The 27,898-nt window shown below is 41.2% G+C and overlaps 2 protein-coding genes and 1 non-coding gene across 3 annotated transcripts; 2 read left to right on the top strand and 1 right to left on the bottom strand.

Moving 5' to 3' along the window:
• Window position 1: 1 nt before the first annotated feature.
• LOC119745398 (armadillo repeat-containing protein 6-like) lies at window positions 2-13,863 on the top strand. Its single transcript, XM_038221719.1, has 6 exons — window positions 2-219; window positions 5,724-6,380; window positions 6,923-7,068; window positions 7,809-7,940; window positions 8,934-9,071; window positions 11,793-13,863. The coding sequence occupies exons 1-6, from the start codon at window positions 99-101 to the stop codon at window positions 11,994-11,996; spliced, it is 1,398 nt and encodes a 465-aa protein (XP_038077647.1). The 5' UTR covers window positions 2-98; the 3' UTR covers window positions 11,997-13,863.
• A 1,174-nt stretch (window positions 13,864-15,037) lies between these two features.
• On the bottom strand, window positions 15,038-27,729 carry LOC119718776 (MAM and LDL-receptor class A domain-containing protein 2-like). The gene is made up of 13 exons (XM_038188192.1): window positions 27,560-27,729; window positions 26,192-26,356; window positions 24,197-24,394; window positions 23,228-23,365; window positions 22,507-22,640; window positions 21,830-21,911; window positions 21,089-21,244; window positions 20,377-20,633; window positions 19,144-19,228; window positions 18,253-18,369; window positions 17,427-17,558; window positions 16,744-16,857; window positions 15,038-15,767 (listed from the first exon to the last, which is right to left on the bottom strand). The coding sequence occupies exons 1-13, from the start codon at window positions 27,612-27,614 to the stop codon at window positions 15,475-15,477; spliced, it is 1,926 nt and encodes a 641-aa protein (XP_038044120.1). The 5' UTR covers window positions 27,615-27,729; the 3' UTR covers window positions 15,038-15,474.
• Window positions 19,363-19,435, top strand: Trnav-cac. The gene has a single exon. It is a non-coding gene; the product is annotated as a tRNA-Val (tRNA).
• Window positions 27,730-27,898: the final 169 nt, after the last annotated feature.

The following is a 27,898-nucleotide window of genomic DNA, read 5'->3' as shown; positions in this document are numbered from 1 at the left end:
GACTCGTGGTGGCGCTACTGCGCTTGCACGTAACCTATGCAACCGTCCATTGCCGTTGTTAATTGGCACTGGGCTAGATTGTCAAAAAATCACTGAATATGGCCACCAAGAGGATAACCCAAGACACATTTGATGAGGTTGTGAAGGAAAACATTGAAGAGTTTGAGATGTCGCCTGAGGAGGCACTAAATGAAGCCATTCAGCAGTTTGAAACGCAAGGTACTGTTGGCCTAGTTTCCGGACAGTGTGATTCGTTTGACAGTGCATCACTGCATGGTCTCATGCAATACTAATTAGTACTAGTACTAGTACTACCCAACACCACGGCCCCACACTGGAGTAAACTCTGTGTTATGGGGCATATGTATGTGACCTCAAAAGGCCGGTTATTGATATAATTGGCAATACCATATGCGAAGTTCACTAATTTTCCTCTGTATTGACTAACAAGCCCCCGCAATTTCATGTCATCAAAGTCAATTTGAGCAGTGAGAAAATACAAGCATTTTCTTAGAAAACACTTAGAATTTGTCAGTCCAATCTCATAGGGTTTGTACACAGGGTGTTGAGTGAACTTCGTATATGGAAATTTTTCCTTTTTTACCAAAATTAGGACAGTTTTCCTTTCATTTCATTCATTTTCATTTATTAATTTCACAGGTAAAAATTCAAGTACAGACAATAAGAACAGTAAAGAAAACAAAAACATGCACATACAGTTAAGAGAGAGAACAAGAAAAAGAGAAAAAAAAGTAGCACCCCTGATGGATTTTAAAAAAAGTAAACTAAATTACTATCGAGTTAATCTCCTGATGCCACAATTTAAGAAGAGACAATACAAAAGGACATTACAAATGGACATTATTAAAACATGGCTTACAGTATAAGAATATAGAACTATACAAGCAGTTAAAACTTTAAAAGCACAAATGGGCATTAAAAAATACAGATTCGGTAAAAGAGAGATTCGAGTGAATTATAATGCAAAAGGCACTATAAAATTGAGAAGAAAAAACAAGCAGCAAGGTATTTGAATGGGCAAGGCAACTAGAAATTTAAACTGTTTTGGTCAAGGGGACCTCCTGGCCAGGGACTAATAAATGATTTCTGAGAGAATTTGTAAAGGAGGATAAACTATGGATAATTGTATCTTTAATGCAGGCCGGTAGTTCATCCCATAATCTAGGGAATCTGTGAAAAAGAGAATGATGGGCAGCATTGGAACGAGCCCGATGATGGACAAATTTAACAGATTCGATATGTCTACAATTAATGGGAATTAGAGTGTCAGTGTCAACGTCAAATTTATTATATAAACATTTAATAACAAACGTAATTGAAAGGAAATGAACCCTGTTGATTAAAAGAGGCAGACCCAGCTTGACACACCTGTCTGAATATTCAATTTCATTTACAGAATCAATTAAAACCCTTCTCGGCAGACCCAAACAAAAACGGGTGAATCGCCTCTGTACCTTCTCTAGTGTTTTTTGCTGAGTCGAAAGAACAGGGCACCAGACTGGAGCTGCGTATTCAAGTATGGGTCTGCTAATTGAGCGATAAAGTGAAGTCAGAATGTTAGGGTTTCTAGTTTTAACTACTCTACCAATAAATCCGTTGAGTCTAGTGGCTTTGGAAGTGACTTTATTAACATGTGTTTTCCAGCTTAAAGGGAATATACAACATTTGCAAACATCGAAAAATAAAACTACCTAGTTTTTACGAAATACCTTATAGGATGTTGGTAAATGACAGTCTAAAGCATCCTGTAAAATTATGGCACCTGGTGTGAAGTCATTTTCAAGAAAAATGTATTTTTGTAAAAATTTCCAACGCTGGTCGGCCGACCACCGTTGGAAAAACCTAACTATTTTTCAACTACTGCTCCAAATTAACCATTTTTCTTTCAGTCCAAATTTTGTTTGCTATTGGTTACATGTTCATGAACGGGTGCAGGCCGGCTAGACTGGTTCCATTACCTTACAAGTTTCCGGCATCTGTAAATTGATCCATTTATATTTAGTGGAGTCAGGGAACCAGACTACTTGAACATGTTTGTTTTTCTTGTTTTTTTCCAGCATTTTCGAACACAAACCTTCAAACATGTCAGTCTAACAATATTTGATCTATTATACTAACCCTCAGATAGTTCATTTCTGAAAATTACAGCAAAAGCCAATCATGTACAGTGTCATCTGCATACTGACGGAGATTAGATTGAATGCAAAATGGTAAATCAAAAGCAAAGATATTGAAAAGAATAGGTGCAAGAACAGCACCCTGTGGCACGCCAGAATGAACTGCAGCCCAGTCAGATGATGAACCCATAAACTGAACCCGTTGTAATCTGTTTGAAAGATAAGACTTAAACCAGTGCAACATTGAGCCACAAATACCGTATTTATGTAATTTATTCAAAAGAACTTTGTGACTCACGCGATCAAAAGCTTTTGACCAATCAAGAAATATAGCATCAATGCGGGGCGGTTTTGAAACATCAAGAGCATTGGCCCAGCTATGATAAAGAGTTGTCAATTGAGTAACGCAAGATCTTTTAGGCAAGAAACCGTGTTGTGTAGGTGAGATTATCCCCCCTCTATACATGTGATTAATGAGATGTTTACAGATAATCCTTTCAAGAATTTTACCAACCACAGAACATAGTGAGATGGGTCTATAATTCGACATAACATGAGCGTCACCAGTTTTGAACAAAGGGACAACATTTGCTAGTTTCCACTCATGCGGAACTACACCTGTGGCAAGCGACAAGTTAAAAATCTTAGCTAATGGCTGGGCTAAACTCCCACAAGCTAGATTCAACAACATAGGAGATATATCGTCTGGCCCGCAGGATTTGTGCATGTTGAGTTCTGAAAGGAGTTTTTTAACCTCAGCTGGGGTTGTGGAAATGTTACAAAGACGAAAATCGGAATTAACATGATCACAGGATATGTCAATGATATTGTTAGAGTCACAGCTAAAATTACTCTGAAACATGAGATTGAAATTCTGAGCAATATTAACTGGATCATTGATGACACCATTATCAGTTTGAAAACTTGTAATCGTACTCTTACGGCGTTGAGTACTAACAAAAGACCAGAACTGTTTGGGATTATTTGAACAATTCGTAGCCATGTCATTGATAAAAGCACAATACGATTGTCTAGTACGGTATTTGACCTCATTCCGAAGCTTTTTGTACTTAGCCCATAAGTTATGATTAGCTTTGTTACAGATAGCTGCTTTAAAGGCTCTATTCTTCTTTTTGGATAAAATAGTGATATCATGTGAGATCCAAGGATGTTTCTTTCTACCTTTGCATTTGGCTATAGGAACAATATCTTTTACAGCAGCAAACAACAGGTCTTTAAAATAACCCCAAATCTCATCAATATTGTCTGAAGAAAAGCAAGTGTCCCAAGGCACCATACGGAGAGTGTCACATAAGGTATCGATGTTAGCTTTGTTATACTGGTAAAAAGACCGATTCATAGTTTTGTAATCATAAGAGGTTAACATATCAAACTTAACACTATTATGATCACTGTTTCCAAGTCCGGGATGTTGCGTAACATTGGAAAACAAGTCTGGTCTGTTTGTAAATAACAAATCTATCACCGAACCAGGAACAGTAGGTGAATTACCATCACGAGTGGTGAATGTGACTAACTGCTGTAAACTGAGAATATCAGAGATATTATTCAGACGTGCTGATGATGGTTGTGTACGGGAATCAATGTTAAAATCACCAAGTATTACTATGGCAACATACTGTTGAGAAAATTGTAATATATTTTCAACAACAGATTGATAATCATCGACAAACTTAACAGAGGCACTAGGAGGCCTGTACAGGCAACCCAGCAACACTTTACCACGTTTAGTATGTATTTCAATCATAATCAATTCAATATCAACATGTTCAAACTCATATTTACGAACTGGAGATAAATGTTTGGCAATTGTGACAAATACACCTCCACCATGTCTGTTACGGTCCTTTCTAAAAATAGCATAGTTACAATCAGAAGATAGTTCTCCATCGTGTATTGAGTTGTCTAGCCAGGATTCCGTGATGAAAACCAGGTCGTATTTGTAGACATCTAGTTCAGTTTGAAAAAGAAGTAACTTGTTGACAATACTTCTTGCGTTGAACAGAACTGCACTAAGGGTAGACTTGGATGAGAGTCCCAATGTAGTCTCGGATAGTGCCGATGGTTGAGATGTGAGAGTGGACTGGATAGATGGTAGTGATGGTGGTAGAAGATTTGCACTTGCAGTTGGACCGGGATTGCTTTCAACATCACCACAAACATCCAGTTCAATGTTGAATGAGGCAACACAGTTGGAGTAATAGCTGATTGGCGCATGTCCAAACTTACGCTTGTAGCTTCTAGTACATGTACTTGGTTTGTACAATGTCAGCCATGATAAGTTGAAGAAACCACTGTAGTGTGTATGGTCAGACCATGGTCTTGTTGGTTGTGTGGTACAAGTTTGCACGACTCCACGGTAATGATGGGGGATGATGCTGAATATCAATTGAATATCATGTCCAGAAGTATATGTAGATATTAACCTTGGAGCAATATCCGATGAGTTGTTATGGAGGAAATTCTTCCCTTGATGAGTCCATGAGGGAAACAGTATTATGGTGAGCAGAAATAAATTCATACTGCTGTAAGCCATGATGAAAATTATTGATAATCCAGGTCCTTTTCAGGAGATATATAAAATGGCTGACATCTGGATTTTTGCAATCACATGTGAAGAAAAAGTCACATGAATATCTCCAAATCTCGATGAAAATGTTACCTCCAAAAACAGCTTAGTTGATCAATAGTGTTCCATAATCACACATACTTGTAGATGAAGGTTGGATGGCGTGGAATTACTGTAGAAAAATCTGGATTTAAAAGCTGAATCTAGCAGACAAGAAAAACACCCTGCTACCCTCTCGAACAGCGCCCTCTTCCTCCTGTGCTTCCTTCTGGTGAAATTCGTCTTATTAAAAATTAATTTGCCAACCGAAGTGGAAGTTCACAACAGGCTGAGTAAAGTAAAACTAGTAGTATGGTTCCCGTCCAAAAGAATCCCCATTCTGTTACCGTCCATGGTTACATATACTTGATTATTTATGCTGAGTAGGACATCCAACAGCCGTCGGGTCAATGGATTGTTCTATGTATGCAGAATGTACTACTGACCCGATTGCGGTTAGATGTCCTACGCAGCATAAATAATCGAGGCGCCTTTTGATTGGCTGTTTTGATCCCAGAATGTGATTATTCTTTTCATGCATATGATATGGCGTTGCACCGTCTCGTATGTATTTTTCTGAATTTCTGAAACTGTGAATGGTCAGGCACGGTACCCTGAATCCTTCCTTTACGTGCAAAACAGTAGTACTAGTAGCCCCTCTGAGATACCCGTACGTACAATTATAGGCGCAAGCACTAGATGGAGGGAACGGGTACCGCGGAGGGCTCCTACCGTTCACCAGCATGACCAAGCAGATTATAAATCTTGGCACATAGGCCAAATTTTATTGTGTTAAACTGCTATTTTTTTAAGTCATGTTGTGCTTAATAACAAGTCAAGGAAAAGCAGGTGAAAATAGGCTTGTGATGAGTTTCCATAAATGCCCAAATGTTCGAGAGCAAACTGCTTTTTTTATGCAGAGTTTTTCATTTTTAATCCCCTTTACACATGTACAGGAGTTAATCTACTTAACATTATCAAGGCAGTGCCTACAGTCGATAGTGAAAGTGGCACAGTCACAAGACATCCTGTCCTTGAAGCCCTGGACCAACTCAACCAGGTTTTACAAGGCGCAGTCACCGACAAAGAATCCGTCAAGGCATTCCTGGTAAGGTTTTCATCGGAGTGCGGTGCAGATATCTCTCATCGCATTGCTGCTGGCAGTAACAACGCCTACCCAACCCTGAAGTTTCTGGTGCAGAAGTATCTCAAAGATCCAGACATGTTGCCGGTCACACTAGACACCATGGCAGCTCTCCTGAACGGACAGCCCGACTTGATACAGACGGCAGAGATTCAGATGCTTTGTGACGTCCTGCAGGAAAACGTCGCATCGGAAACAGTCTCCGTTTCCTGCGTCCGACTGATCCGCCTGTCATGCACCATGCACGAGATGAACCGGAGAGCTTTTGTCAAAGCCGAACTCATTCCGCTTTTGATTCAGACGCTTGAAAAGAATCCTCAGTCCACTGTCGCCATCAAAGAGGCGTGTGGGGCGTTGCGAATCTTGACTGTCGATGATGATGTCCGGGTTCCTTTCGGAAAAGCTCATGATCATGCTAAGATGATAGTGGAAGAAGGAGCAATGAAGGCACTTCTCGACACACTTAGAGGTAAACACAGGCTGACTACAGTTGTCTCAAATTCTTTATTGGGGGTTTCATTTTAGAAAATAAAATTTTTTTTAATAACTAATTTCTCCCCCTTTGAAATGTGCAGAGTTTTAACAACTAAGGTATACCTTTTAGTAGGCAGCTTTGTATTTGGGATTAATTCCAGACCTTTGTTTTTTCACATACTGACAAAAGTCCAAAGTACGTGGCAAGAGAAAGAAAGCCTTGAAGATTCAAGCACATAATCTGTTTTTTTAACACATAATCTGTTATTTGTCTTGTGAGCTACAACAATGGAAAGAGCAAGTGGGCAACTACAAATAATTAATAGTTAAAGTGAAGAAGTAAATACTGACATATAACAGAGGAGGGTCAATAATGAGGCCAAAATTTAAAATGCTCTAGTCACGTTTTTTCACATTTGCTTGAAATGTGCATGTTTTGTCAACAGAAACTGGAGTGTTAAACCAAAAAAAATTGGTAGGCCAATTATTATGCAAATTTATGGAAAATTTGTTGCTTTTTATTCTTCCTCCAACCAGTTCATTTGGAGGACTCCTCCCTTTCTGGTGATCTGTGTTTGACTCTCGGCAGACTTGCCGTGCGCAACGAGTTCTGTCAGGAGATTATTGATCTCGGTGGGTTGAAGCTTGTGCTCCAGGTGGTCAATAACAACATGGACAATCAGGTATCTATTTAAAAAATTGAACAAAGAAATCGATCGGAGCGATATTTGAGCCTGTGGCTCTCTGATTATCACCCCAGTGCTGTACCAGCTGAACTAGCCCTTTGTTAGCTTGTTGGCAGTATGGTAATCTGGAGGTTGCAGGTTCAAATCGCCCTCTGGTCAGTGTCTTTGTTCACCTTTATAATAATTGTGTATGCACCCAGTCAGCTTCCCGTTGTGGTTGATTGGATTGCTTGCAAACTTGACTAATTTAGGATATTTCCTTTTACTTGGTAAGATGAATAATGAACATCAATAGATGTTCTTAAGTCTTTTTCATTTCAAGTACAGAAGTAACGAAAGCATTTGTTTTCTTCTTACAAGAGGAAGAAAAGAAAATCAATGTGTTCTGAGCACCTGAGCTTTTTATTATGGGTAGGAATCTTCATGTTTTGGACAAGAATGTAAACTGAAAAATGTTTCAGTGTATGAACAGTGCAAAATGGACTCACAAAGGACTTGACTGCAACACTGGTTGTTGTCTGCATTTGTGGCTGGTAGTTTCAGGTTTCTTGTCTGTATTAGTGGCAGCTGGTTGCATAAGCCTGTAACCTGGCCTGAGTGCATCTGCTTTTTTATGGGGAGGAAACTGAGTGGTTGGACAAAAAGGCAAACTGAAAAAGTTCAAATGCAAATGTTAGGACTCACGGTATTTTGGAAAACTTCACTTCCGTGCTCGTTCTGATTGATTTTCTTGGCAGATTGTTGTGAAGCAGGTTTTGGCCATGCTGAAAGCCATTGCTGGTAATGACCAAGTCAAAGTAGCCATCGTCAATGCCGGAGGTGCAGCCATCATAGTCCAAGCGGTCAGCCAGCACATCAAACAACCTGGGGTATGTATTCCACTGGTGTTGTGTGATACCTTGATAATTTGTGTTCAAAATTTACAAAACTGATTTCTTGATTTCCTGAGGGCATTTAATGAGGATGGTTTTGTGAATTAACAAAGACTTACACTTTGCAGGAAACCTATTGAAATACTACATGCTTTTTACTTAATTGTGGAATCATTGCCTAGTGGTTAGGTTCGTGACTTATGATCAGAGGGTCAGAGGCTCAAATGAGCTGCTGGTCATATGCTGTGTCCTTCGGCAAGCCACTTCACCCCCACTTGCTTCTCGCCTCCCAGGAGTATAAATGGGTACCGGCATTAGCCGGGGAGTCTGGCATCCCATCCAGGGGGAAAACAAATATTCTCGGTTGTTTTATGCCAAGGAAACCGGAGATAAATGCCAGTCTGATGGGTCATGTTGGCTCAAGACAGACTGCACTTACTGTATTTGTGTGCTTAGTTCGCATTCCAGGGTTATCAAATCCCATCTAAAGTAACAGTTGCTGGGCTATGCCTGACTCAATCCTTCAACATTTTCAAAAATGTCCTGTGGGATATTGTAGGCTCTAGGTGTGTCAAAAACTCTATAGAGGCAGTTAATCACAGGTCAATCTAAGTCAGTTGAAAACTACCAGGATAACAGTGACAAAATAATGCCCTTGTCACAATTCGTTTGAATTTGTGTACCATGTAACTTGGGACAAGATGACTTGTGATTGACTTGTGCTGACTTGAATTGCACAATACTGTTTGTTGTCATACAAATGTAATATTTTGTGGAGTCAATCAGATCCATGAAACGTCGCTTCTGAGTTTGTTTTGAAGCTTTGCATGATGGGATTAAACACATAAAGTGATATGGAAATAATTTCTTGAGAAGTAATGTTGGTCTGAAAAGAACCACTTGTGAGAAGTGTTCTCGTCTTTTCAGACAGTATGTTCTGTATATCTTCAGGAGAAAATTCTTATCCTTTTGGTTTTTTTTTCTTTGCAGGTTTGTGAGGCCGGCTTTGCTGCCATTGCAGCCATCACTCTGAGGAACCCAGGCCATGCTAAGATAGTCATGGAGGCAGGCACGGCGCCTGTTGTCATACAGGCCATGCAGATACACCCTAAAGAAGTAGCAACACAGGTCAGTTGTTGCAGTGAGAAACAATTAGGCTTATAAGATGGAATTTTTGCGTCGGGGTGATATAAATCAAATTAGGTTTTGCCCTTCACCGACATTTAAACACTGTATACTCAGTGTATATTGGGAATATGCTTACATAAACACACTGTATACTCAGTGTGTTACCTCCCGAGTTAAAGTTGGAAAAATCACTCGGGTGGGACTCAAACCCACGACCTCCTGCTTTCTAGTGCAGATGTCTTACCACTCGACCACCGAGCTACAAGAATCGGTTGCCTGGTTCGAATAGCAGCGGGTACCGCATAAACTATTTATTTAAACTAGTTTATGCGGTACCCACTGCTATGTACATCAGATTCGAACCAGCCAACCGATCCCGTTAGCTCGTGGTCGAGTGGTAAGACGTCTGCACTAGAAAGAAGGAGGTCGTGGGTTCGAGTCCCACCCAAGTGATTTTTCCAACTTTAAGTCGGGAGATAACACACCGAGTATACAGTGTGTTTATGTAAGCATATTCCCAATATAGGGCAAAACCTAATTTGAACAATTAGGCTTGTCTCAAAAAATCTAAGTTTGAGACATTTATACTCAGTGACTCATTCATTCAGTCAGTCTGTCTGTCACTCAGTCAGTGACTTAGTGTCTCAGTCATTCAAAGAGCAAGAGGCGGGCCCTTCAGGTCTATCATAAGTGTCTCATTCATTCAGTCAGTCTGTCTGTCACTCAGTCAGTGACTTAGTGTCTCAGTCATTCAAAGAGCAAGAGGCGGGCCCTTCAGGTCTATCATAAGTGTCTCATTCATTCAGCCAGTCTGTCTGTCACTCAGTCAGTGACTTAGTGTCTCAGTCATTCAAAGAGCAAGAGGCAGGCCCTTCGGGTCTATCATAAGTGTCTCATTCATTCAGCCAGTCTGTCTGTCACTCAGTCAGTGACTTAGTGTCTCAGTCATTCAAAGAGCAAGAGGCGGGCCCTTCGGGTCTATCATAAGTGTCTCATTCATTCAGTCAGTCTGTCTGTCACTCAGTCAGTGACTTAGTGTCGCAGTCATTCAAAGAGCAAGAGGTGGGCCTTCAGGTCTATCATAAGTGTCTCATTCATTCAGCCAGTCTGTCTGTCACTCAGTCAGTGACTTAGTGTCTCAGTCATTCAAAGAGCAAGAGGCGGGCCTTTCAGGTCTATCATAAGTGTCTCATTCATTCAGTCAGTCAGTCTGTCACTCAGTCAGTGACTTAGTGTCTCAGTCATTCAAAGAGCAAGAGGTGGGCCCTTCAGGTCTATCATAAGTGTCTCGTTCATTCAGCCAGTCTGTCTGTCACTCAGTCAGTGACTTAGTGTCTCAGTCATTCAAAGAGCAAGAGGCGGGCCCTTCAGGTCCAACATCATTGACTCATTCGTTCAGTCAGTCAGTCTGTCTGTCAGTCAGTCAGTGACTCAGTCAGTGTCTGTCATTCAAAGAGCAAGAGGCGGGCCCTTCAGGTCTATCATCAGTGTCTCATTCATTCAGTCAGTCGTCTGTCACTCAGTCAGTGACTCAGTCAACGGTCTCAGCCATTCAAAGAACAAGAGGCGGGCCCTTTGGGTCCATCATAAGTGTCTCATTCATTCAGTCAGTCAGTCTGTCTGTCACTCAGTCAGTGACTCGGTCAGTGTCTTAGTCATTCAAAGAACAAGAGGCGGGCCCTTCGGGTCCATCATAAGTGTCTCATTCATTCATTCAGTCAGTCTGTCTGTCACTCAGTCAGTGACTCAGTCAGTGTCTGTCATTCAAAGAGCAAGAGGCGGGCCCTTCAGGTCTATCATAAGTGTCTCGTTCATTCAGCCAGTCTGTCTGTCACTCAGTCAGTGACTCGGTCAGTGTCTCAGTCATTCAAAGAACAAGAGGCGGGCCCTTCGGGTCCATCATAAGTGTCTCATTCATTCATTCAGTCAGTCTGTCTGTCACTCAGTCAGTGACTCAGTCAGTGTCTGTCATTCAAAGAGCAAGAGGCGGGCCCTTCAGGTCTATCATAAGTGTCTCGTTCATTCAGCCAGTCTGTCTGTCACTCAGTCAGTGACTTAGTGTCTCAGTCATTCAAAGAGCAAGAGGCGGGCCCTTCAGGTCTATCATAAGTGTCTCGTTCATTCAGTCAGTCTGTCTGTCACTCAGTCAGTGACTTAGTGTCTCAGTCATTCAAAGAGCAAGAGGCGGGCCCTTCAGGTCTATCATAAGTGTCTCGTTCATTCAGCCAGTCTGTCTGTCACTCAGTCAGTGGTCTCAGTTAATGGTCTCAGTCATTCAAAGAGCAAGAGGCGGGCCCTTCAGGTCTATCATAAGTGTCTCATTCATTCAGTCAGTCTGTCTGTCACTCAGTCAGTGACTTAGTGTCTCAGTCATTCAAAGAGCAAGAAGCGGGCCCTTCGGGTCCAACATCATTGACTCATTCATTCAGCCAGTCAGTCTGTCAGTCAGTCGGTGACTCAATCAGTGTCTCAGACCCCTCAAAGAACTAAGAGGCGGGCCCACCAGGTCCAGCAAAATTTGTAGTAGATTGCTTAACTGTTGCTTTTCTGTCACATCTTTATTCATCTCATCTGAGATGCATGAATCTCTAAATAAACTACCAATATAATGTGCCAATATTAAGATTTTTTTATATTGACTGTTCAACACATAATTATCACCTGCACTTTAATCCTAGATTTAAAGCTGCATATTTTATCTTCCCAAAACAAAAACTCTAGAAACAAGCCTGCATGGCCCTGCGTAACCTAGTTGCACGGTCCCGCGAGCAATGCCAATCCATCTTAGCCCTAGGGGCGGAACCCTTGATCCGGAAGGCCCTAGCCTGCTGTGAGGACGAGGCCAAGGCTGCCTTACGAGACCTAGGATGCGAGGTGGAGCTGAAGGAGCTGTGGAAGGGGGAGAAGAACCCGATAATAAGATGAAGAGGCTGGAGCAAGGCCTTGGTTGATGGAGGACAGTGTCTCTGGTGGATTCAGGGGAGGGCAGGAAGGAATGAAGCCCCCTCCCTCCTGCTTTAGCCAAATGAGCCCTTCTTACCCCCCTCCCCTTTGCACACATTAGCTATCCCCCCACCCCTCCCACCCCAGGGTGTTTTACTTGAGATAGTCTTTTGGGGTGGTGAATTTGATAAGCATATTTACACGTGCACACATCCTGAATCGGTGCTTACTTGTAAGTTTGGCCAATCAGATGGTAGTGAAGGTTGCTCAGCAGCCAATGATATCTTAGAGTCTGGGATGTCATTGCCTGTTCTCACCGAGTGAGATCAGGTTTACAGTCCTTGATCAAATGTTCTGACAAAGTTACATTAAGCCTAACTATCGGAAAATGTTTGTACATTTAAACGGAGACTTTGCGTTCAATACCTTCCCTGTTAACTTGTGCTTTTCAAAAACTTTGAACACTGTGCATTCGCATTATTCAAATGTTTAAACTTTTATTTTTCAGTGTGTATAGTAGAGGGTGGTAGTCCATTTTGTCTGGCCAATTTATACTTCGCACGAAAGCGAAAGCAGCCTTGTGATGCTATGGACGATCACTATAGGCCATCACGAAAAAACTACCACATTTCATAATTCAACAACCACGGTTGATTTTGCTGCAAAACATTTTGAGCAGTCAATTTCTCCTGGTCTCATCAATACACTGGTCTTACAATTTATCAAGAAAGGTTTCCAGAGCTTTTAAAACGTGATACATTTAAAATTGTAATATCCTGTGCTGGGATACTGTAATTTCACTGGTCGAAGACAACACACCGAGAGTGAAATTGCACTGCCCTTTTTGCGCACACGTGTTGAACCTGCTGGCATACTAGCTTCGTCCAATGGGCCACCTCATGTCTGGTGAGACACCAAAGCCTTCAGTTATCGAAGGTTATATCGCACAGTAAGTTACAACCATTACTCTTTTTGAGTTGTGTGTGGGCAGATCTTCGTCATCGAAGAGCTCGGGAGTACGGTAAATCAGTTGCGCCGTTGTTGCCTTTCGTGACGTCGGCGTCTGGCTTCAGCATTTCGCCGCTCGGTATCCGCGGTTGCAGTTTTGACGCCATCTTTTGTTGCAGTTTGACAGCCAGGACGGTCCATGGCCAGATTTTCCCAGTTGTTGTTTGAAATGTTGGCGGCATTGAGGTGGCGTTTGATGACATCTTTGTAGCGCAGCTTTGGCCTGCCTGGCCGTCTGGGTGATTCCAAGAGCTCGCCATAGAGGAGGATCTTCGGCAGTCTGTGCTCCTCCATTCGCACGACATGCCCAGTCCAGCGGAGATGAATTTTCAGCAACATGTGCTCCACACTCGGCATGACCGCTCGATGCACCACTTCATCGTTGGTAACCCGATCCCACCATGAGATGTTGATTGTTGGTTACAGTTAACGATTGTTGACTGCTGTGATATGGGATACGCCATTTTTATCCCCCTCGATGCGCCCCTCGGGTGTTTCATATCCCACATCACAGCAGTCAACAATTGTTAACTGTAACCTTATATAAAATAAAGGTTTACATTGTCTAAAGTCAATGCATTTCCTCGTTTGTGAGTTATTTGTACACTTTGGTCACCCCTAAATCTTACAACTGATGTCTGATTTTTGTTTTTTAAATGTATTATCCTCGTGTATATATGCTGTGAAGTGTTTGAGTATTTTTTGTTATACATGTGTTAATTTTGTGTGAATATGCCTGTAAAGACAAGTATTTGATGACATGTGTGTCATGTTGTAAAGCACCTTTAAGCTGCGGAGCTGATTGGATTCGGTGTGCAATAAAATACACGTTCCACTTGCTGTAGTGGTTTCTTGGTCTTAATCTGTGGAAAAAGTGTTTTGAATTCCCCCTTTTTAATACTCAAACCCATCACTCGTCTTATACACAGTTGGTGGGCTTTGTGAACAAAACAGACCACTGAAACGGAGAAAATATGTCTATCTTTTTACATTTAATGTTAGCTACAGAAAAACATATCTTTTTACATTTAATGTCTGCTACATTTGGTTAAGTCGCGTCTTTAGTGTAAAAGAAATTATACATGAAAGATTCACGGCCGTATAGGCCTAAGCTAATTATCTTTCAAAAAGAATACAAAAGGTAAATCAAATTATTATGTTTTTTACCAAATCAGGTGAGTCTCTTAGCACTTTTCTAACGTGAAAGTTCAGATAGAGCTTTATAATACACACATTTATAATTGCAACGTTTGTAATAAATAAACACATTTAGCCAACCTAATTATAATTACAATTAACAAAGGTTGTACGCCACTGAAAAATATTAAGTTTTAGCCCGGACACCATTTTTCATGTCCATCAGGCTGATTCTCAGATGTATTTCTGTCTAATCTTTTACCAATTTAAACAGGGTTTTTTTTTTAGTGTCAACACTACTAAGCATTATTTGAAGCACACTGTAGCAAGCTAAAAATAATATCCCAATATCTAACATACAACATTAGAACATTTATTCCGCATCGAGAAATACACACGTCATGCACTTATATCTCTGTGCGAATCCTCTAAAGCATGTGTTCGAACGCACATTACCTCTTTGTGCTATATATAGATTTTTTTAAACCGTACCCACTTATCAAAGGACGGAGTTTCTCATATCTTCGTTTAATTAATACTTTTGATGTCCCGGTAAGGCCAAACAAAAGTCTCCGGTTTCTGGTATGGAGCTTGCCCAAAAAGTGGTGCGGCGACGCGCCTTTTTTTTTTTTTTACCTGATTTTTTTGCTTCAAATGTCGGCTGATGACTGCAAATGGTGCCCGACTAAACTTAGTGGAAATATATGGGAGTCCAGAGAGGCCACATAAAGCTTATTCTCGACCATAACCCAATCTAAAAACACGTTAAAATTGTGCAGCAGCAGGATTCCAGTCAAACCAGTGAGTTTGGCGGTTTTGAGACATCATCTTTCATTGAAAAAAAAACCTTTTTCATTTCGCCGACGCGCATGGCTACGGCGACGCGCGCGCATACCAGAAACCGGAGACTTTTTTTTTGGCCTAATGGTCTAAAACTTTTAGATGTGCAGATACACAAGTATGATGAACTAAATGTATCTGAAGTTATGAAAACGATAACATTCAGTTGTGACTGCATAACTATATATGTTAACCCAGTGAACATTCAACCTCATATGGCTTTGGTAATTCAATCTAATGTTTCGTGGCTTATTCAAACATTAATCGAAGCGGTGTAATATGATTTACCGAAATTTATCCCCTCCAAATAGCGCCCTCCCGTATCTCAATCGGGTTAATGAAATTCAAACCCATTGCAGTAGTTTTACATCGGCACATGTGTGACTGGGTATCACAGGAGACGGGGAGGCAACTATAAAAACCCTGCCAAATGTGGGAAGAACTTTTAATAAGTTGCCCTGCGGAAGTTGCTGTTTTACATTTTCTCCGGACCACGATTCTTCAGCTCCACGCCCCCGTTAGCGGCGGGCGATCTCTGTCCCGTACCGTTGGCGTTCAGGCCCGACCCGCCCGCTACGTCCGCGTCGTTGTAATGGTTGGCCTCTACCGCCTCTTGTTTCCAGTCGTCATCTTTCTCGTCGCAGCAGGAGAAGTAGCAGAGGACGACCAGCGCGGCCACCACAACGGCTACCAGACTGCCGCCCAGGTAGGTACCCAGGAGAACATTGAATGTGTACGGGACAATACCGGATTCCACCTCGGACTTGTCTGCAGTGTGAATCAAATGAGAGACTGAGTGATAGGCCAAGATGGAAATTAACACGAGTTCAAATAAAGTTCATTACGGGCCAATAAAGTCAGATCAGAAGTGAAACCACCTGTCATTCATAATCAAAATCAAAAGTGTAATCCAAGTCAATCTCAAGGCAATCATAAGTGAAATCGCAAGCCAATTATAAGTCAAATCACAAGTGAAATCACAAATCAATCACAAGTGAAATCACAAGTCAATCATTATCATAGGTTACATCGAAAGTGATCACAAGTCAATCGTGAGTTAAAATCATAATTGAAATCCAAGTAAAAATCACAAGTGAAATCACATGTCAATCATAGTTCAAATTCACAGGTGAAATCCAAGTCAATCACGGGAATCTTATTAAGTAAGAATGCCTTTGCCAGCTTGTCACTGGACGTGAGTCTGGCTGACCTGTGATTGACTAATTAACTTCAACTCGAGCAGTATATACCAGCAGATCAGACAATTTATCTAGCAAACAAAAACCTGCGACCTGGCCCCTGACCCGTTTTTTAAACCGAAATGTTTGTACCTGATGTATCACATCGCCTTAATATCTTTTGATATACTGCCGCATGTCGAATTACATGTATTGGGCTTGTAGAAATCCAAATTTGGAGGGCGTGAGGGTGCTACACATTATGCGATTGCCGAAGTCTTCTTTTGTCCGTTTGGAGGAAACATTTCATTATGTGATTAACTTAGATTTTGTGCTATGCCAACAGATTGATACATTCAAGAGTTGAAACGTATCACTGTTAACACGGGCCAACTCTTTTTTTCTTCTTTTTTTTTTAAATAATGTCTCACAATTGTAAAATTCTACAAAACAACAAAATGTGAATAAAATATATATATCAAAAACATTTAAATACAATACATGCACTTGGAGGTTTACCTTTTTAACAGTTTTGTTAGCCCTGGGGCCTAATTGTTTTTACTTGCCTCTGATGCACTCGCCATTAGACTCGACATAGCCGTACTGACACTGACATGAGAATGCATTGTCATTCTGAAGACATACTTCGTTTTTGCGGGTGCACATCGTGTCTGTACAAGCTGCAATAGGGCAAAGTAATATTGATACAATTGGCAGACAGGTGTAATCTTGATAATATGTGTAAAAACGCACTTGAAATTGCTTGGAACATTCTTTGGCTCACGAAGACATAAAATCAATTCCACGTTGGGATGTAATTCTGTCTTTGAACTAATAACTCGCTATGATTTTAGATATTCCCGATGATGCTTCTTAATGACTTCTTAGAAGTATATAATTGTTGTACAAGTGAAATTTTCGCCGACTTTTGTGCTTGACTTAGTCTTAATGCAAGCCTGGTGTGTTACAGTTTGATCCCCTAAGCCACGGTAGATGAGCCATTCGTGCCGAGTGAGTTTTCGTTGGCAAAAGTCGACGTGTCTGAAATGAAGCCTACAATCCCGGCCAAAATGCTTAGGACACTTCCTGAGCCTGCCGTGGTCACCCACTCCCCCGCTCCCCCAGTCAATGTTGTTCTCTCCAGCTGATGGAGCACGCACCGCGCAATGAGAGACAACATTAAACGGGGGCCGGGGGGGGGGGTTAGGGGCCCAGCGAGATTTGGCCAGGAATGTAGATTGTACCGTACCTGCAATGCACTTGCCCTTGTATTCTATAGTTCCAGGTTTGCAGACGCATTGGTAGCCAGGCGATGCATCTTTGCAGATGCGATTGGAATCACTCGCGCACAGCGTTGGATCACGACTGCACTCATCCACATCTGAAATCAGATGGCAGTGTAAAAGGTAGTAAATTGATAAGACGTTTGCAAGCTTCAAATGTTTAAGTTATCTGCTTAATAAGGAAAATCATGGAAAGACAAGAGAGTATTTAGAAGTAACGTGTGCGATTAACCTAAGGGTGCGCAATCGACGTTTCGATCAGGACGCTTTGATTGTACGCGTCTTATCAGGAAAGTTCCAAAGTAGAGTTAGATGCTCATACTCAATCAGCATCCACTTCTGAGTCCAGCACATATCTGAAGATGATCACCAAATAACTGGTTGAAACGTCGAATGAACACCCTAAGGTTCATCACGGATATATCACAGCTTTCTATAATTTCGCAAATAAAAAAAAAAAAAAGACACCTGTTAATAAAATCTCTAATGGCGATATAAAGCATGATATAATATTTCTTAAAGACAAAACACAGTATTAAATTGGAATATCCCAGCCAGGAATTAATAGTCTTGTCTTGAGCTCCACTTTGCTTTTGTCAAATGAACATGATAGTGACTTTCCTGGCATTCGCTTATTAGCATAATAGCAATAAACTAGTCACTTATTAGCATCTCATGTGAATGTATTTTTGTTACTTTTTTGTTGTTTGTTTGCTTTTTTGGGGGGGGGTGTCTTTGTCGTTTTATTTTGCCTTGGGTTTGTGTGGGGATGATGCGCTGTATAGTACTCACTAATGCCGCAATCAGAACCCTCATATTCCTTCGTACAGTTGCACCCATAGTCAGTTTCTAAGGTCTGCCAGCAGGCACCATTGTTTAGGCATGGGAAGCTCGAACAAAACAGTCTACCTGTGAGATCGTGGAGGAAAAGAAAAGCACATCAAAGAGCCTTGGAATCGGAAGAAGGCTAACAAATGGTTATTATAACTTGACAGGAGAATACATATTTATTTGCTCCTATAGACCTTTATCATGCTGCCACCATTGTAGTTATGTTTCCTGTATCCAATAACAGTACTAAATGATATATTTTTCGTGCAAAAAGGAACCAGACTATTTTTCCTTCCAGCCTCGCTTTGGTTACGTTGATTTGAATGGGAAGTTCCAAATGGCCGCAACACGATAACGGTCTATAGACCTTTCTGCACTTGGTTGGCAAACTGCATTTTTGCCAACCACGGCCTGCAAAACTATGGAAGGTCCAACACTGCAAAAATAAAAAAGAGTTATTACAGATCACCAAAATATTATTTGATACTTGAAAATACAACATTTTCAACAAAGCTACAAAATAATTCCCACATATGCCTTTTTACTATGTGTTGATGGCGTTATGAGGACTTTTTTGGAAAAATAATTATGTTGCCAACCAGGGCTTCAATTTATGCGCTTACGGCAGCCCATACAAAATGGCGCCAATATGTTTACAAACAAAAGAAAGGCCTATAATTGTGCCATTTAAATCTTAAGTAGGCCTATACATCCACCCGAATCATAGGCCCTAAAGGTCTGTCAGAAAGCAGTGGGAGGGAGAAACTTGCATCGGAATGAATAAAGATAAAAATACATTTAGGACGCACCAAGCAACCATTCTCTAGAAAAAAACTAGATCACAAATCTCACCTCGACAGTCTTCCTCCAGAAACTGGACATCATCTATTGCAATGTGATTACCGTTGCCAGTGGAAGTGGAAACTTGAATTGTAACCTATACACAACCAATACAATCTGTAAGAATATGTTGTTGTGCTGTCCTTGTAAGATGCTGCAAATATATATGTTCAAAAAAAATATCTTATTGAGAACAGAACGCACAATCAATAAAACCATCCATCGACTTCAGATTCCGTAGTGTAGCGGTTATCACGTTCGCCTCACACGCGAACGGTCCCCGGTTCGAACCCGGGCGGAATAATTTTTGAGTTTGTTTGTTTGTTTAAAAAAATTAATCTTCTCCTTTTTTGAGACTAAAAAGCACAATCAATGAAACCGTCGACCAGCATCAGATTCCGTGGTAATCACGATCGACCTTTACACGCGAAAGGTCCCCGGGCGGAATCAAATTTGTTCTGTGTTTGTTTAAAAAGACCCAATTATCTTGAGAACAAAAATTACAACATATTCATATTTGAATAATTTAAGAAGGATTTGATGACTGCTAAAATCCTTCAGTATTTATTGGTGATTCTGTATCAAACCGACACTTGTTCATCAGTGCAGTGACAAGCATTGACAAGTACTGCAGAAGTAGTGCCTTGACCACGCCCCTATTAAGTCGTCACACCTAAATTATTCAACGAGAGCGCTCGAAAGACAACTCGTACCAACTGCCTCGGTATTTTGCGTTTGTAAAAAGGGTATATGGTAAAGTTATGTCTAAAACTTACTTCAAGTACGGAAAGTTTCGTCTTCGTCATAATTTGCGTAGTAACAAGAAAATACTCCACGCTTATTTTGTTGTATAATATATTTTGAAATGATGCTGGTAATTATGAAAGTCAACATGGATCTTATGATTTCCATTATACAAAATGTATTTTCAGTGCCTATATCAATCAAAATTCGCTCTGGTGACTTGTGACTCATTTTTGGTTGGTTCACCATAATGTTTTGATATCTAACAGTGTTGTAGTCAATCACAAGTCATCACAAGTCCATCACAAGTAGTCTCAAGTCAAGTCGCCAGCTATTCAAATGAGTTGTGACAACGCATTCCGTTGTCATTGTTCATCACCAGTTATTTGTGACTGGATTTGTGAAAGGGCTTGTGATTTAATACATCAGATCGCATTTGTGATAGACTCGAATTACAGCCCTGATATTATGCAAGTGTGAAAATCCCTGCTCAAAACTCACCCGATACTTCCCAGAAACTTTCGTCAGGTCGATATCATGTTCCTCCCAGGTTTCTGAATAATTTAAGGCGACGGGAAACACTTCTGTCCCGTAGTCGGCACTGACGGTGACCTCCATGTCCCCAGACGTCTTGGCGTGATAGTAGAACCGGAAGGTGCACGTCGTCTCGTTAGTCCATCGATGAAACTCCGGTGTCTGCATTCGCGCCGTGGTGCCGGGAGTGAATAGACTAGGTTTCACATTGATCGTAAAGTGACCTACAATATCAATTATTATGTAGTCCAGTTAAACCCATGCATTAGTCCCTGTATCGCCTCAAAGCGCTCTGCTTGTTACTCATACCGCCCAAACCGCCCGCACTCTATGGGTTTTGTTCATTACCCTTAATTGTTAACCACTTAGAGAAAATCCAGGAAACGTTACAAGCATTCTACAAACAAAGCGATCCAATGAAAAAGAAATCACTCTTTCATAGTGACTTTTACAATTATCTTTAATTAAAAAAAACAAAAAAACAACAATGAAGTTTACATCGACACGCACAATTCAAAAGTAACAAAATTGACGAAAGTCTAAGGATGTACACAATCAGCCTTTTTAGAAATGGCGACCATAACAGAAGGGCGCTTTTTGGCTTGCGTAAATTCAAAAGTGCCACACGGAGAATACCGAAAAGTGAAGGGTAATTGAAGTATAATAAACTATACAGTACCAGAACTGGTGCCCAGCGTGTGGTCAGTAGTTGGTCCCCTGCCCTTGTCCAATGCTTCTGAGCCAGACCAGCGTTGCCATCTTCCCTCCAGGTCGATAAGACCGCAGGTGACAGAATGTGGGGTGCCTCCCTCGCAGTCAAAGATAGAGGGAAGAACTAAAAGAAAACAGGTGAACGACAGGTGAGCAAAGCGAGATTGTTTTCAAAGATTGTACAGCAGACAAAGGCAGCGCCGTTATTGTTTTGTGTACAAGCATTACATTCACTGTGTGGACTTCCGAACAAAAGATGTCCTCATAAATCAGGTAGCAGTGACGTTGTGTGGACTTGCCCGCGTCCACACAAGGATTCCCCCTCTCAAAATGAAGAGAAACACTCGAGCCTGGGAAACCATTATAAGAAATTTGGGTTGAAAGAGTTTTCACAGTGTGAATAAAATGAGTTTTTTTTGGCCGGTTTTTCTTAACTACACGAAAACAAAAGAATGTCCACAGTAGGTATGTGCGTGTGTATGTGTGCTTTTTGGTGTATCTTGGTTAAACTGGCCATTGAGAAATGAGTCACCTTGGATTGCACTTGACAACACAAATTTTGCCAAAGATGTATACCCGTGCTCTTCAAAAAGTTCACTTGTTTTCTTCTCCTAATCCGGGAAATTTGATAATTTATATCAGTTTTACTTCTGTATATAGCGTTCTTTACAGAACATGATCACCAAATTAAACACCAAATTAAACCTACCTCCAACTTGCAGCCCAACGTTGTCCACGGCAGCGTAGGGTTTCGTCTCTGAACCAGGGGACAGTGTACTTTCAAACGCCAACTGTTGGAAGCAAACCAATCGCTGATAATTATTTTTGACAACAAGAAGTGGTTTCATCGTCAAAATACTACTACATGTATTACTACTACATCTACTGCTGTTGCTGCTGCTGTTGCTGCAGCCGCTGCTGCTACCTGCCGCTACCTGCTGCTGCTTCTGCTGCTGCTGTTGTTGCACAAGACCATCAGAGGGTCGTAGTGACCGCCACGACCTCCCCCACCCCCCCCCCCCACCTTCCCGATCCGAGGCAAGGGATCAACAATCACTGGAAGCAACTGGAAAGTATCGGTTACTTGTTTTAGCCAGGTAAGCATTGGGTCTTTTCTAGGTAGCACGCCGTCCATTGTCGTCAAACTCTCGTACCAAAATGAGGACAAAAGTTAGAGCGAAAGAAGAGGAATGGGTTCTTAAATTAGCAGTGCATTTTAATATCTTAGGTAAACCGTAGGCAGCGCAAGTCTTGGCCGACAGTCGGCAGAACCAGGCTATAGTATCCCTTAAAGGTTCTCACAGTACAAATTCTCCATGTTTTACCCGCGATCTTGTGAACCGCTCTCTTTTGATACTGTACTTTTTTTTCAAGAGTTTAACAAACCTGGAATGGACCAGACGGGTAGAACTCATATACATTAGCGGTCTCCCATGAATTGCTTTTGAAGTCGTCCTCTGATGACCAGATGGTAATGCGGACGCCATCTTTCCCTACATATTTCACTTTCAGCTTGTTATCTACAAGATGAAAAAATGGGGGGAAATGAGATTACTGCACGTCCGGTCACAGGTGTCGTTTGCCATAGATTATAATCATTATTTGGTTTTCGCTCTTCATTGCTGTTATTGTTGTCCGAGATTCACAAAGTTCTAGTAGGTGAGGCGAACCCACGATTTTCCGCTTATTAGTGCAATTGTCCCACCACTCGACCACCGCACGAAGGGGTTCATTTGAATGGAAAAGGGCATGCAGTCTTTACAAAATATTGGGGGGGGGGATACCCCTCCCCCTGGCTATACGCCTATGTAGACCCGGAACTCAACCAGAAAGCCTAGATCAAAGTTTCTCTTCTTGTTTAATACATGTAACCGTTAGTGACACAAATGGCTTTCTCTCTTATCTTTGTTTGTAACGGTGTTTAAATATTCGTGACTCGAATTGGCTCAACTCGACTCGACCTTCTTGACCTAATGACTCGACTCGAGTCATTTCTTTAAAATGACTCCACACGACTCGAGTCATTTCTTTAAATGACTCGACTCGACTCGAATCACTTCTTTTAAAATGACTTGACTCGACTCAACTCTGGTTTCTATAGTCTTACCGTCTTCTGTGCCGCGGAGGTTGTATTCGAACTGAAGTGCTCCATATACGTTACCATCGGTACTACAATTGATCATGGGAGTCAGCATGCCTGCAGTGGCTGTTGACGTCTCGCTGTTAAGTCTTGAGATGGCGTACACTGCGTTAAGCCAAATACACCATAATAATTACATAAAATAGAACATTTACTTTGACTGGAGGCCAATGTCATTCAGAAGTTAATGAGCCGATTGGTTAGAAACAGGGTCGAATTTCAGGGCTCTGGTAACCATGGAATCCCGCGCTTACGATCACCATTCAGCGCAAGAGTAGAACAATTCTGCGCTAACCCTGTAAGCACAGAATCCTTAGTTCCGGAATGTGAAGAAGCCAAAAACAGGGATTTTTCGCTAACGGTAAGCACAGCTAAATGAAATTGTGCAAAGGTTACATGCCAATTCAAATGTTTTCCTATGTACGTGGCTTGTGACTAGTTCTAGAAGCTGATTTGTGGTTACCAAATAGATAATAAGCATAATTTCGCAAAATTTCGCCATGGAAAGCTGTTAAACCAACCCGAAATAGTGCTGACTGTTTTACATTATATCAAATTTACAATTTTTGGATAATTTTTTTTCGGGCCACCCTGAATGTGACTGGAACATCCCACGACACGACTCTTAAGGACACTGTTAATTCCACTTAGTTTTCACGCACAGTAAAAAGAGAAGTACTCTGTGCTTGGTTTTGATAAATTACTCGTATTGATATTGAAATATAATCATGCAGATTGGTTTCAATTTTGACTGTTTCCCATTGACAGGCATTGAGCGAGATCTGTATATCAAAGGCCCATTGCCCAAAAGATGTTCTGACGTCTTATTGGGTTGGGTCACATAATAGTTCAATTGTGATGATTGACAGGTGAATTGACATAATAATTACAGACTCTTTCTTTGGGATAAAATTATGTCCAACCAAAGATAATTACCAGTTAGGCTGAAGGGTCCCGGTTCCTTTGTGACAACGTTGAGAGCGACGCTTCCCGGTTCCCAGTTTATGTCATCATTGCTCTCAGTGGTCCAATCGCAGAGAAATGGCACGGGTATCGGAAAAGAGGCAAAGTCGAAATTGCACTCAACTTCCACCAGAGAGAGACCTTCCTGCAAACTCTGCTGCAGGATTGATTCTGCATTGTTAAAAACAACGTGGCAATACAAATTGTTCATACTCTTTTCTTAACAGCCCCTTATATATATATATATTTTCTTACCATTCAGAGTTTTATTTATAAGACTGAATTTGCGTTGAGGTGATGTAAATCAATCCAATATTGAGTTTTGCCCTTCACCGACGTATTTAATTTTTTTATGAACACTGTATACTCAGTGTTGCCCCGAGTGATTGCGAGAACAAATTCATAAACTCTCCGTGTGGGACTTGAACCCACCACGACCTCCTGATTATATACCAGTTTACAGACGCCTTACCACTCGACCAGTGAACTTTTCAAGTTTATAAATAATCAATAAACAAATGGCTGTCAATCGGATTAATAGGGGAAATGGAGGAGCAGCGACAACCCAAAGCGTCAAAGTGACTCTAACTATATACATACGTATCCATAAATTCAACGAATCAAAAAAGCAAAGATATCAACAAAAAATGATACAATGTATCAAGTAGCCTATATCTTTCTTCTTGAAATCCAGTGGGTGTTCCTATAATGGGGTCCACTTTGTGGGGGCACTTTTCGGGGTCCTGATTTTACTGCAGGATTTGGTCATATTTTTAATAACATATCTCTTTTTTTCATTTCCATACAGAGTGCATAGTGTGTGGAATATCCTCTTGCACAGCAAGATTCTATGATATGCGAGCAGATTCGACTATTGTGCAAAACAAGAGTGCGTCTTGACCGTGCAAGTTGAAGAGTGATGACAAAAACCCGAAGATATTTTACGGGAATTCGCGGAATAGGAGCTCATCGTAAAGGCCGTATATCCACAACTTTGCGATGTTGGATTTTAAGTTGTTCTCTAAATGGGATTATTTAATATACTGTTTGAACACATTGAACATTCGTGACCAAAATAACATAAAACATTGATGACCTAAACTTCCGTTCTATCGATTTTGTAGATTGTACATTATTTTTGTATAAAGATAAACACGAGAGTCTATTATAACTGGTTCAATTATTCTGTGCGGGGGATGGGGTGTATAAGAGGTACCAGCCTCCAAGGGCGGATCCAGGGGGGGGGGCCAAAGGGGGCCATGGCCCCCCCCCCCCAAAACGAAACCAATTTTTTTTTTTTTTATGTGACATCGCAATAAAGGCAGGCAATGAGTACACCACCATCTTTTCCTCAAAAAAACAGTGGTTAAAGTGGTCAGAAATTGCCTCAGATCGCACCACAGAGCATCTAGAATCCAAAATTTTTTTCGGGGCCCTTAAGCGGGCCCCGAACCCCACGCCGTAATTTTTTTGACCCACTTTTTTGGGGACCAAAATTTTTTTTGGCCCCCCCCCAAAATTGTGTTCTGGATCCGCCCTTGCCAGCCTCGTGCAGGGGTGTACTCGACTCCCTGTCCCCGTCATTAGCCTTTGTGATATATTACGGTCACAGGGCGCTGTTTAGAATGGGTCCGGTAAAATCCCGGGTCAGATAGCGACCCAGAATTATACGACCTGATAGTATTCAGTATGACATTGACTCTTTTCCTGTTAAAATGACACTACGTTGGATCATTTTCGGGGTCATTTTGGCCATAACAACCTCGGCAAAAGTGTTAATTTGACTCTGGAAGGAGCTCTGTTGGTCTAATATAGGTCCAAGTTCCTGGGTCAAATCTCACCCGGGACTATAATGCAACTTCAAGTTGCCCTAAAAAAAAACCCAGAAAGGCCATAATTATACATCTTTAGCAGATTAAAATCATGTGGATATGGCTTCATTCCTTCTTCTCCATCCAATCGTCTTACCGCTACTTTTAAGGGCTTCCAGCCCGGCCTGCCTCCGCAGCACATTGGTGAGCAGGGTGCCCGGGTCTCTCAGGGCTTCTCTACAGGATGCCTCTTCCGAGTCCTCGCAGTAATAGGGAAGCATGTCCTCGAACAGTCGAGACATCTCATTGGCTGCCACGGCAGCTAAGAACCACATGTGAGAGGTATACCAAGATGTAATTGGGTGAGTAACTTTAAAAGTTGGGGGACTTTAACAGTGGAAACGTATGGGGGCTTTCAAAATGGTGGCTTCATAGGAAAAGCCGTATAGGAAAAGGCAGGGGCCTAACATATCTCCTAAAAGCCGAAGGCGTTTTCATTTTAATCTACAAGCAATGGTGTACAGAGGCAGTTTTAAATTTAACCTTGACATTATTTTCTTCCTTTCAAATCAGTAGAAGTGATCCTTTTCGAATTTCCTGTTCTCATCAATAAACACGTACAGCACTGCCTTTTGACCCCTATTTTGGCTACATCACAGTTTGATGTAGCCAACCAGTGGTTGGCAATTAAAGCATGCGGTCGTCAACAAAAAAATATAGAATAAGTTCACTACGTTTTATGTCAAAAGGCATTGTCAAAGACAATGTGTGTAGTTCCTCCCTTCTTTAATACAGAGATACGGATGAATAAAACGTGAACACTGTGAAGAAAGTTTTTGTTTATGTGAACTTTTGCAAAGTAATGAGCTTCCGTATTGAGTTCAACTAAATTTGTTTCAATTAAATTATATTTATTTGGCTATGCGTTCGTTTCGAGCAGAACCGTTCCATATTTAAACTTTGCAGGGTTTTACACATTTCAAAGTTGAATAAGCGGTTTCCTCTCCCCCCCCCCGAACAAAAATCTGCCAATACCATCAGTATACATAGATAACAGCGTAGCAAATTCATTTTGAAGTATCCGTATCGACTTAAGATTCCTTTGTTAGAAAAAATGTACAGTAACAGAAAAAACAGGGACATAATTCTGCAGCCCTTCTTCTTGTCATTCATTCAAAATAAATCGATACAGTCATACATTTTTTAAAACCCCGGTAGCCATTCCAGTTATTGTGTCAAGAAAAGGCAGTTGGTTAACCTAATATCAAAAAATTACAAACGTAATAGTTTATAGTATACAAACTGCTGACATGAAGTTTGAAAGTGCGTACTGTTGTAAACATGGGGATTTAAAACGGTAGGCTGTAGAACAGTTCACCGAGTTTGATACTGGATTAATGTCAACATGTACAGCGTTCGTGCACCAGTTGCTATACGGCCTATGCCGTCATAATCGGGCAGCTTTCTTGTGAACATTACACTCATAAGGGACCTTACATTATACATGTAGACAGACTAAACTCACCATTTAGCACCAAAATGAGCACTATCCCAGCAGAAATCTGTCGTGTTTTTTCCATGATGAGAAAATCATATACGAGGACCGTATTTTTGTGCACAGAAAATGCTTTCCCGACTACGAAATGACGTCCATCGTAAATAAACGGACAGGCTTGAGGTGAAACCGCACTCTGTTTAGCGATCTGTCCAATATTAACCATATTAACTGATATTATCAGATAAAAGAGCAAAATTATAATGTTGTGTTTCTCTGTAGGCCTTAGCTGAATCAACACACTCTTTGAAGAATTTTTTTAACGGGATACTTATACATCCATGTAGCTTCTTGAATGTGGCTCCTTTC

This window comes from Patiria miniata, unplaced genomic scaffold (assembly GCF_015706575.1).
Source record: "Patiria miniata isolate m_02_andy unplaced genomic scaffold, ASM1570657v1 HiC_scaffold_7, whole genome shotgun sequence".
In the NCBI taxonomy this organism is placed as follows: domain Eukaryota; kingdom Metazoa; phylum Echinodermata; class Asteroidea; order Valvatida; family Asterinidae; genus Patiria; species Patiria miniata.
Note: the sequence above shows the minus strand (reverse complement) of the source record. Positions and strands in the feature narration are given on the sequence as shown.

What these genes read in the sequence shown, in the direction of transcription:
- LOC119745398 (XM_038221719.1), top strand. Translation starts at nt 99, where the DNA reads ATGGCCACCAAGAGGATAACCCAAGACACATTTGATGAGGTTGTGAAG. An exon ending in AGCACATCAAACAACCTGGG is followed by an intron (nt 7,941 to 8,933) that starts GTATGTATTCCA and finishes TTTTCTTTGCAG; the next exon opens with GTTTGTGAGGCCGGCTTTGC. An exon ending in CTAAAGAAGTAGCAACACAG is followed by an intron (nt 9,072 to 11,792) that starts GTCAGTTGTTGC and finishes CAAAAACTCTAG; the next exon opens with AAACAAGCCTGCATGGCCCT.
- LOC119718776 (XM_038188192.1), bottom strand. Translation starts at nt 27,614, where the DNA reads ATGGAAAAAACACGACAGATTTCTGCTGGGATAGTGCTCATTTTGGTG. An exon ending in TCTGGAGGAAGACTGTCGAG is followed by an intron (nt 18,370 to 19,143) that starts GTGAGATTTGTG and finishes ACGATCTCACAG; the next exon opens with GTAGACTGTTTTGTTCGAGC. An exon ending in TAATGGCGAGTGCATCAGAG is followed by an intron (nt 15,768 to 16,743) that starts GCAAGTAAAAAC and finishes TTCACACTGCAG; the next exon opens with ACAAGTCCGAGGTGGAATCC.